Here is a 10,593-nt window from a genome sequence, read left to right as displayed (position 1 = left end):
GACTCGAGCTCTAACCTCTTTGGCTACGTGCCCTCAGCATCAGTGTCTCCTCCAACTCAGTCCCTGATCCTGTGAGTCTGTACTAATCCTGGAACCTCGGGTAAAGTATTGAATCTCTTTGGTTCGCAATTTCTTCATCTATTAACTGGAAACTGCTTTTTTTCTCAGCCTTAGAGCAAGGGTCAAATTAGATGCTACCCTTAGTTAGCCTATCTTGTCCTTATTCAGGAATAAAAGTATCAGGATTCCCCCACCCCAGGGAAGACCATGCATCATCTTGAATCTGTCAGTCCCTCCACTCCACCCAGCTCTTGAAGAAATTCACAGGATTCATTTTAATTGGCTTCATTTTATTGGCACTTGAAAAGGTGATTTGTTCCTGAAACCAAGAAAGGCTTGAGGTCACTGAACCCAATGATGAAAACTTGAGTCCCAGCTGCAGCTGTGGAAGAAGACAGAACATTTTTCTTATTGCCCAGGTCACCACAATCTTACTTATCATCATAAAGGGGAGAAAAATATTGCATATACTTTCAGGGTGGGAAGAGAAATAGAGGAAAAAAAAGATGATAAAAAGGGTCAGCTAGGCAGCTCAGTGGATAGAGAACCAGACCTAGAACTGGGAGGTTCAGGTCTGGCCTCAGATGCTTCCTAGCTGTGTGACCTTGGACAAGTCACTTAACTCCATTTGCCTAGCCCTTACCATTCTTCTGCCTTGGAATTAATACTAAGTATCAGTTTTATATAATAATATATATAATATTATAATATTATAATTATAATATTTCAGATTTTGCTAATTAACAATATGCAATAACCCAGGCCCATTGGGTGAGATGTTTTATTTTCTTGTCTAAAAATTCATAAAGTAGTATGAATTAACACATTAAATTATTGGAGAACTGTAAAAAAAAACCTAAACATTTCTCATTGAGAGTTAATCCCACAACACTTACATCCCTTGTTTAAAATTCTCAACAACAGAGACTAGTACTAATCTTTATTAACTTTGCAATTGAATATACTAAAATAATAAAATAAAATGATTTTATTCTTTATAAAAATATTGCATTATTTGAACTTGTCACTAGACTAGTTCAGACAGTCTGTATTGCCCCCTCAATTAGTCAAGTTTCACCATATCTAGAGAGACCAGAATGGGCTGTGGCTTTCTACAATACTTTGTGCTTTCATTTAGTCAAGCAACTTATTATAAATACTTTCAATATTTTTTTAATCCTTGATTTCTTTAAGATGAGGATTTCTTTGACCCATGCAGATCATACCCCTTTCACGTTTTAGGACAGGAGTTCTTAACTTGAGCCCCAGACACCGAAGGGTCCTTGAAGAGAGTCTGAGGGGCTGTCTACAAACTTTGTACATTGAATACTTGAATAACGATTTCAGTTTAATTTGGTTGCTTTGTTATCCTAAGTATTTCATTTTGTGCATGTGAAAATGTTATTTTGAGAAGAGAAAGGATCTAAAGACTTTACCCAATTGCCAAAGGAGCCAGAAAACAGAAAGATTCCCCCCTCCCTCAGTGGATGGTTTCAATAAATTACTGGATCCAAAAAGGTCTTCATGTGGTGGCCCACTTTCTAGTGACAAAGTTCTCTGCTCTGCACTCAGCTAGACTCAAACTCAGCCCATCACCAGAGCCAGGCTCAGAGCCATCAGAACCAAGACATCTCTGTACCACCATAAAAGGCCAAAAAGTATTCCAAGGAAGAATGATGGATTACAGAACATTCATATAAAGAGAGAGGGAAATGTACATTTAGAACCCAAAGAGAAAGTAGAGATGATTTAGTTCAGACTTTCAATTTTATAGAGGGGGAAACTGAGGCCCAGAGAAGGTTGCCTAGTCACCCGGGTAAATAAGTGGTAAAATCAAGATTTTAGCTCAAGTTCTCAGACCTCAAATCTAATGCTCTTCCACTGAACCTACCCACTTACATATATATATATATATAACAGAGAATCTAATATGTATACATAGGGATAGGATATGGTTGATGATATTATTTTATAAGAACTTCTGGATAAAGAAACTTCCTCTGTCAATGAAGGGTTGCCCCTTCTCTGCAATGTCTGGTCTTAAAAGTCCTTAAAAATGATTTTTAAATGTTTTCCTCCATTGAGAGCTTAAGGGATTTACTCAGGTTCCACAGCCAGGATGTAACTGAGGCAAGGCTCAAACTCAGGTCTTTTTGCTCTGGAGCTGATTCTCTATTTTATATATAATATATATAATCTGATATTTTATATATAATATATATCAAATATATATTATATAAAATATATCTAATAGAATATGTATCTAATAATATTATTATACTATGCTGTCTCTACCAGACATACACATATATGGATATGCATGCACACATAAAATGCATGTGAATATGTATGCACATTGTATGTGTGTATTATATATTATATGTAATATATTATACATGCATTGTGTATTATACAACACACCAAATTTTATGTGTTTTTATGCAAATATATGTACTTTACACTGATTAATATGTTGATATATATAGAACATACATGTGTATATTTCATGGCTATATGTACATCTGTATGTGTTTATATTGTGTGCTTGTGTCTATTAACTATATATACATATAACTATCTTGTGTATATGTACATAATAAATTTACATGTACATGTGTGTATATTTATCTATATCTCTACATATATATACACACACACATAAATGTTTGTGTACAGGTAAGCATCAATAGAATAGCTCATTCAGAACAAGCCAAATAAAAACCTATCTATTGGGAATTGGGGAAATATGGTTTTGAAAATCATACTAAAATTTGGTCCAGCCTTTCTGGAGGGCAATTTGGAACTATGCCCAAAGGGCAATAAAAGACTGCCTGCCCTTTGATCCAACCATAGCACTGCTGAGTTTGTACCTCAAAGAGATCATAAGGAAAAAGACTTGTACAAAAATATTCATAGCTGCGCTCTTTGTGGTGGCAAAAAATTGGAAAATGAGGGGATGCCCTTCAATTGGGGAATGGATGAACAAATTGTGGTATATGTTGGTGATGGAATACTATTGTGCTCAAAGGAATAATAAAGTGGAGAAGTTCCATGGAGACTGGAACAACCTCCAGGAAGTGATGCAGAGCGAAAGGAGCAGAACCAGGAGAACATTGTACACAGAGACTGTGGTACAATGAAATGTAATGGACTTCTCTACTAGCAGCAGTGCAATGATCCAGGACAATTCTGAGAAAGACTGCTATCCACATCCAGAGAAAGAACTGTGGAAATGGAAATGCAGAAGAAAAATATGTGATTGATCATGTAATGTGACAGGGATGTGATTTGGGTTTTGATGTTAAAGGATCTACAGAAATAGGTATTGAACAATAATACATGTATAACCCAGGAGAACTGCTTGTCAGATTTGGGAAGGGAGAGGAAAGAGCGTGGGGGGTGGGTGGGATCATGAATCGTGTAACCATGGAAAAATATTCTTTTTTTTTACATTTGAATTAGTTTATTTAGTCAATTTAGAACATTATTCCTTGGTTACAAAAATCACATTATTTCTCTCCTTCCCCTGCACCCACCCTTCCCACTGCCAACCCACAATTCCACAGGGTATTACTTGTGTCCTTGATCAGAACCCATTTCCATGTTGTTGATGTTTGCACTAGGATGTCCATGTAGAGTCTACATCCCCAACCATATCCCCTTCAACCCATGTAATCAAGTAGTTGTTTTTCTTTGGTGTTTTTACTCCTGCAATATTTCCTCTGGATGTGGATACATGGAAAAATATTCTAAACTTTAAAAGAGGGGGAAAAAGAAAACCATACTAAAGACTTAAGTAAATAAAACCCCAAATAGGATGGCATATTAAGTCCATGACAAAACAACTGCAACAGCGATTTTCTGAAAGAATCAGACACAAATCATATGATTGTCTTTCCCGAAACTGCTTTAGAATTCACTGAATGAGAGAAAGCAACTTACCTTAGCTTATGCCAAATGCTGTTTCTTTCTTTTAATTTTTTCAGACTCTGAATGTGGGAGTTCCAGTTTTCTCTTGAACAGTAGTGGTTTGTACATCTTAATGTCCTTATCATACATGAGTCTGGCAGGCTGCGAGGGCGCTCTTGCTATGTTTTCCAAGTGCCTTACAGGTTTAGGAGGATCAATATTCATGAACCAGGAATGTTCTAATCTCGGCCCTTGCACCTCAGTAATTATTCTAGAATCCACAGACAATTCAGATGGCTCTAAAAGTCTTGCCTCTTGACTGATGGTCTCTACTGGCAATTTTAATTCATTCAATGGCTGCATGTACACATCATTTGATTCTAACACTGGAGAGGCCCAGTTAGTAGATTTGGCAAGTTCTGGACTTTTCAGAAAGGTAGAGTCTTCTATAGCAACTTCTTCAGGGACATTCAGTGAATTTGAAATTCCACTGTAGCTCATGTCCCCAAGGGAACAATTATTCAAACTACAGTCTGAATAATTGGGTATATCCTCAGAGTCACCATCATAAGGATCTAAAAACTGGGACAACAAAATTATTTTTTAAAATCAGTAGTTTCTAGCCATGTCAAAAAAAATTTTTTTTAACTACCTATAGGTATAAAATAGTTTCTTCCAGCATAGACTTGGTCAACTTTTTGCATCATCAGTCTTGCCCAGGCAGCTAAAAATTGCATTAGAATGAAACTGAACATCGCCAGGGAAGCCCAAATCACTGACTTTAGCTAACAGAGTTCAATCTTGCAGGGCCAAGTGACAACCATGCATCCCCCCAAGTCTAGGCCACTATCTTTTTACGGAGATGGGGCACCCAGAATTTTTTATAACTCGCTTCCTTCTCAGATCTAGGGAGAGGGCACTGAGAAGAAGAGACATTTTCATGTTATGTTGTAGAAGGAAACGAAATCAAGCAAACACCAAGGGTGTAAAAAGTGGAAATAGGAATGAATGTTGACTTAGCAAATATCCCGTCAGTTTAGCAGATCGTGCCTGTGATTTGCTCTCAGTTTCAATGGTTTGCTTTTTGACCTGTGCCTCAATTCAGGAGCTGTTTGGGTTGGAGAAATAATGGTACATTCGATGAGGCCTCTCTATATTGAGGATAATAAATAAGCCAACAAAAATCTCCTTCCCGCCCCTCACCAGAAGATGGCACTATAATATGGTTTCATGGGCCAGCAGACTGGATGACTAGCTAGTTGCTCTCTTTTTCCTTTTTCTCTACTTTCACCGGAATACCATAATTTTCTGTTTCTTCTTTCTTACCTTTTCTCTAGCTGGGTCATATTGTGCTGGATTTTTATACGGATTGATACACAGGTGGTCTCAGAAGAAATATGAGATTGGCTGATTGTTAACTTTGCTAACAGATGGCACATCAAAATGGCATTTAGTGAGCCTGGAAGCAAGATTTATATTAACGTCTGTTCCCAGGGCTAGTTGCTGAGATTTTTAAGAATACTGTTTTGATTTAAGAGTGAAGAAAGAGAAGTAAACCAATAGGCGTAGTGCTACAGCATCAACATAGGGGCTCTACCTTATATATTATTAAATATATTATGCTCCATCTATCACTCTACATACATATACATCTACCTATGGATAGATAAACTTGTAGAGCGTCAAATATGAATTACATTGAAAGTGAGCCAAAGTGAAAATATCTTCAGTAATTAAGCCATTAACAACTGATACGTGCAAAACCCAAGATGAGTTGAATTAATCTAGGATGAAATAGAACGGCGCTTTAAGTCATCTTCCTACAGAACAAACACATACTATCAATTTTTAAAAATGCTACAGTTAAGCCTAGAAACTGGTCACATGAATAGAACTATTTTAATTCAAAACAATAAAGGAAGAGATTTTAAATGCAAAGAAACATACAAAAATTGAATCCATTCATTGGGTTTAATAATATCAACAAAAACTTATAACTAATCTATATTTTGAAATTTTATATTCCTTCACATTAATTATATAGTGCCTGATATTTTATTTTTTCCAGAATAGCTGAACTGATTGTCAGCACAATTGTGGATCTGGTACCTTCTGCATAACAACATACGATATTAGCTATTTCTTTTTTTTTATAACTAAAAAAAAAATACTGTTACCTTGATTGTTTCCCAAAATGAGATTTCTCCAAAATGTGTTAACAATGCTAGTATCATCCGAGCATCCGTCTGATGCCCTAAAAGCAGTTTCCATAACCAGGGAGAGAGGTAGATTTTTAAAAATCTGTTCCCCCTCTAGTTCCCAAATAAATAAAATCCATAAAACTATTTGTCATGCCTGTGACTACATTCTGCCCATCAGCATTGTGGGATCTCTCAGAGGCAAGCCAAGGCAGACTTTTCTGAAAGCTACAGTCAGAGAACAGAAGGTTTGGCCAGTCTCTTCCTGTTGAGGAAAGGGAACTTCTAGAAAGTCTCATAAGAGCACATTAAAATGAGAAGAAAAGACAAGACCAAGACCCAGAATGCTACATAAAATGCCATAGGTGTCAGAGGCAGCTTGCCTTAATAGGACTGACCAAGTGAGGCAGCTTGTTGTGGGACTCAGTTCTCCTTGGAAGAGATCTGAAGACAAGACAGTGGTGATTCTGATGCACCATGTATGACACTCTAGCGGGTTCTGTTTTTGACTCCCGACACCTTCAGGTTCTCCTACCATTGCTGTGCCCTTCTGACTACAGGTCTCATCGGGGAAGGAAATCAGACATTTGGAAAGTTTCATCCAAATGGAGATGGAGGACATAGATACAAGGGTACATTCTGGGACAAGATGCTCAGAAAAGGGGAAGGGGAACATACAATGAAGGGTAAATTTTGAGCTAGAAAAAACCATTGTAAGATTTTAGAACTTAGAAGAGTTCTTCTAGTCCAAGTCCCTCATTTTTATAGCTGAGAAAAGTCAGGCTGACCAAACGAAGGCCTTAGGCATTCCATATTGAGCCCTGCCATTTCTTTTCCTTGGGCTTCCAAACTTATTTGCCAACCGTCAGATTAAGTTCTTCCAAAATTTGCCCAAGATGACAAGGAGGAAACCATTAGAAAAAGCAAAATAACATTTTCCAGGAATATTGCCATTTCTTATCCAGTTTTGTGTCTAATTATTTCAAACCAACAAGATGTTATTGGTTTTTCAGGCCTAAGATGGCCTACCTCTCTTAAGAAACCTTCTGCAAATTCCATGCGATTCTTTTTGTGCTCGCCCTAAAAAAAAAAGGAAGAAAGAAAAAAAAGAGGCTTTTTACTCTTTACTAACAAGAAATACATCTAGTACCTTAGCACTCAAAACTACTTCTTCATAAGCCAGGGCCAATGAAAGGAGATGGCGATTGGGGAATAGCTCCCATGTAGTGCTTAGGGGCATAAAAGATGGACCAACCCAGGGTAATAAGATAAAAGCACCTTAGGGATGACTTTTGAACTCTACGGGAAGGAGAATCCTTGACAAAAGCATTTTCTAGAGATCCAGAAACTTAAACCTTAGTAACCATGTGTCAAGAAAATAGTCTTAGATGGGAGAGTTATTAAACGCTTTAACAGAGATTTTAAAATAAATATCTATTCTACACTAAAACTAATCAGGTTTCTGAGAAGGAGGACATTGAAGTCTGATCTTATCCTCAATAGCAGGAAATTTTAGAATTCTATGATTCATTTTAGAGCTGGGAGTGACCTGGTTCATTCTCTTTTGAGGTGAGGAACTAGAGGCTAGAAGATGATGGTTAATTTGATCAAGGTCACAGCCAAAAAGGAACAGAACCCAGGTCTCTTAACTAGTGGTACTCAGTGCTCTTTCCACTACATCACACTGCCAAGAAGTCTAGTTTGTTTGTTTGTTTTTAATGAAAGGAATAAGGAAGTGAGAGAATTACAAATAACAAGGAAATAATTCCTTGGTTTGTTATAAGCACTTGAGACTGGATATCCTCACAAGAGATTTTGAAAGAGAAAACAAGACTTGTGAGGAAGAAGTCAAAAGCTACCTAGGGCAATGCTTCCAAGAAGACTCCTATCCTCAGAATTTAGGAGTTTCTAGTTCCAATTGCACATCTCTGTTCTCGTAACGCCATGTCCCCCCACCAAACTCCAACCCTAACCACACAGAGCCCCACTTTTACTAAGAGAGAAAAAGATTTTAAGCAGTAGAAGCAGCACCTTAAAACGATGGAGCATGTTCCTTTGCCTCTTCTTGATGCCAACCCTCGTGTTGATAACACTGAATGCTCCTCGGATGCAGCTATGCCTGTCCTGCCTTTGATCAGCCATGGTTCAGGAAGGTGGATTTTTATTTTTTTTTACTTCATTAAAAATTTGTCAAAAAGAAAACACCACAAGGTAGCTTTATAATAAAGCATTAGGAAAGTGGCTTACTTGAGATCTCCTACTCAAGAGTCAAGCTCTCTAGGTGGAGATACTTCCCATTGTCCATATTTTTGGGACTTCATACTTAAAATCAAAGAATCTCAGAGTTGGAATGGGCCTCAACTGTGGTCTAATCCAAGCCTTTATCTGAAACAGGAAAGCCCCACCTACAACACCTCTGGAAAGTAGTCATCTAGCCTCCACTTACACCTTATCAGTGATAGGTGTTCACTGCCTTACAAGGCTGCATTTACTACTGTTGGACAACTGTTAGGAAATTACTCTTCTAATTGAAATCTTGGTAACTTCCATTCACTGTTTCTAGTTCTGTCCTCTAAGGTCAAGTAGAACAAGTCTAGTTAGTCTCTCTTCTTCCTTACAGCCCTTTAACTGTTTGAAGACAGTCAACATGTCCCCCTTCCACCTCATCCCCCGCTCCCCCAAAGTCTTCTCTACTCCAAGCCCTTCAATCCATCCTCAATACGTCATAGGTTCTAGTTCTCTCGCCATCCTGGTTGTTTCCTCTAGACATGTGCTCCTTCATCCCAATGACTTTCCCATAATATGGCGCCACACAATCCTGGAGTCTATGCAGGGCTAGAGCAGCAGGACCATAACCTCTCTCTTTCTGGGAATCGTGCTTATTGACGTAGCCTCTGACCTCATTTGCTTTACAGGTTACCATGCCACGCTTAGGATTTTGACTCGTACCGAGAGAAAACTCAGGTCTTTTTTCACCTGAACAGTTTACCCTAAACTTTCCCATTCTGTACCAGTGTAGATGGCTTCATGAACCCAAATAGAGGACTTTACATTTATCCCTATTACATTTCATCTTCTTATTTCCATTCATTCCACTGTTCCAGCCTATCGAGTTCTTTCTGGATACCAATTCGGACATCCAATACATTGACTGTCTCTGCTAGTGTTGTGTTACCTGAACCTATCTTGGTTTTTTTCCAAGAATAAAATAGGACACATCCTATGGATCCTCTACTCCAGAGCTCTTTCCAGGCTAATCCTCATTCTTTGGGTCCATTCAACCATAATAGACACATCATTCATACTGAGCTACATAGATGCAAGAACACGTGCACACACACACACACACACACACACACACACACACACACAGAGGAAGGGGAATGGGAACAGGTAGAAGTGGAACTTTTATCACCAACACAAACCTACTTGAAGTTTCATGTCACTTGCTTTTTTAAAGAATCCTCTTGTGAAGGTACCCTGTAGGGAAAAAGCTCCAATTACAAACGTATTCATTTTATTTCCTTTTTAAGCATATTTTCCATGGATACAGTTCATTCTATCATCTAATGGGGCAAATTTCTAGCCAAGAAGTAAATGTATTTTTATCTTGGCTGCTCTAAAATTGGCTCCTAGACTTTCATTAAAGGAAAAGGTCATCAAGTACTTTTAGAAATTAGAGAGTAGACAGAGATGGGGAAACTTGATATGCGCTAATCTCATTCTTATTTGTTTCTCTTGTGTGGTACTTCTTCTGATGGTATCTATGGACTTGGATCATGTCACACTCTGTTTTCTCTGGTAATAAAATAAGGGAAGACATTGGATCTGGGCTTTCACTGGGAACAAGAACTCCCAGGTGAGGAAATTCTCTCAACTGGCATGGATTGGCAATGTCTCTGCTACTTATAGTTTTTTTGCTGTTTTTTTTTAACCCTTACCTTATGTTAGAATCAATATTAAGTACTGGTTCCAATCCAGAGTGGTAAGGATGAGGCAATTGGGGTTGGGACTTGCCCAGGATCACACAGTTAGGGAATGTCTGAGGTCACACTTGAACCCAGGACCTCCCATCTTCAGGTCTGATTCTCTATTCACTGAGCCACCTAGCTACCCCTAACCTATATAGTCTTATAGAATTGCCTAAAGACTTAAGGAATAAAGTGATTTGCCCGGAGTCACACAGCCAGTATGTGGCCTTGAACCCAGGTCCTTCTTGCTTTGAGGCCAGTTTTCTACACACTATACCATTCTGCATCTCTAGTAATAGAATAACTATGCTATATTAGTAAATCCTGTGATAGAATAGTAGAAAGAAGACAGGATTTAGAGTCAGGGCATATGGGTCCAATGCTACATAGGATGTTTTATCTTCTAGGCATAAAACCGAAAAACAAAGTTCTTTTTGTCATAAAACTTTTTGATG

The 10,593-nt window shown here is 38.1% G+C and overlaps 1 protein-coding gene across 4 annotated transcripts in view; it reads right to left on the bottom strand.

The window, feature by feature from the left end:
• Nucleotides 1–333: 333 nt before the first annotated feature.
• LOC103099300 (uncharacterized) overlaps nucleotides 334–10,593 on the bottom strand; it is a 29,884-nt gene continuing 19,624 nt past the window's right edge. For 2 of the 4 annotated variants that reach the window (XM_056811252.1, XM_056811253.1), the window contains 4 exons: nucleotides 9,597–9,647; nucleotides 7,197–7,247; nucleotides 4,003–4,551; nucleotides 334–442 (listed from right to left, as the gene is read on the bottom strand). In XM_056811252.1, coding sequence (XP_056667230.1) covers nucleotides 4,009–4,551; nucleotides 7,197–7,247; nucleotides 9,597–9,647 — 645 coding nt within the window. In that variant the 3' untranslated portion in view covers nucleotides 334–442; nucleotides 4,003–4,008. Of the gene's footprint in view, nucleotides 443–4,002; nucleotides 4,552–5,295; nucleotides 5,429–7,196; nucleotides 7,248–9,592; nucleotides 9,648–10,593 lie in introns of those variants that run through there. The other 2 variants (XM_056811254.1, XM_056811255.1) reach the window with 2 other exon arrangements.

The sequence above is a fragment of the Monodelphis domestica genome, chromosome 1 (genome assembly GCF_027887165.1).
Source record: "Monodelphis domestica isolate mMonDom1 chromosome 1, mMonDom1.pri, whole genome shotgun sequence".
Taxonomy (NCBI): domain Eukaryota; kingdom Metazoa; phylum Chordata; class Mammalia; order Didelphimorphia; family Didelphidae; genus Monodelphis; species Monodelphis domestica.
The sequence above is the reverse complement of the archived record's forward strand: the minus strand, read 5'-3'. Positions and strand labels throughout refer to the sequence as shown.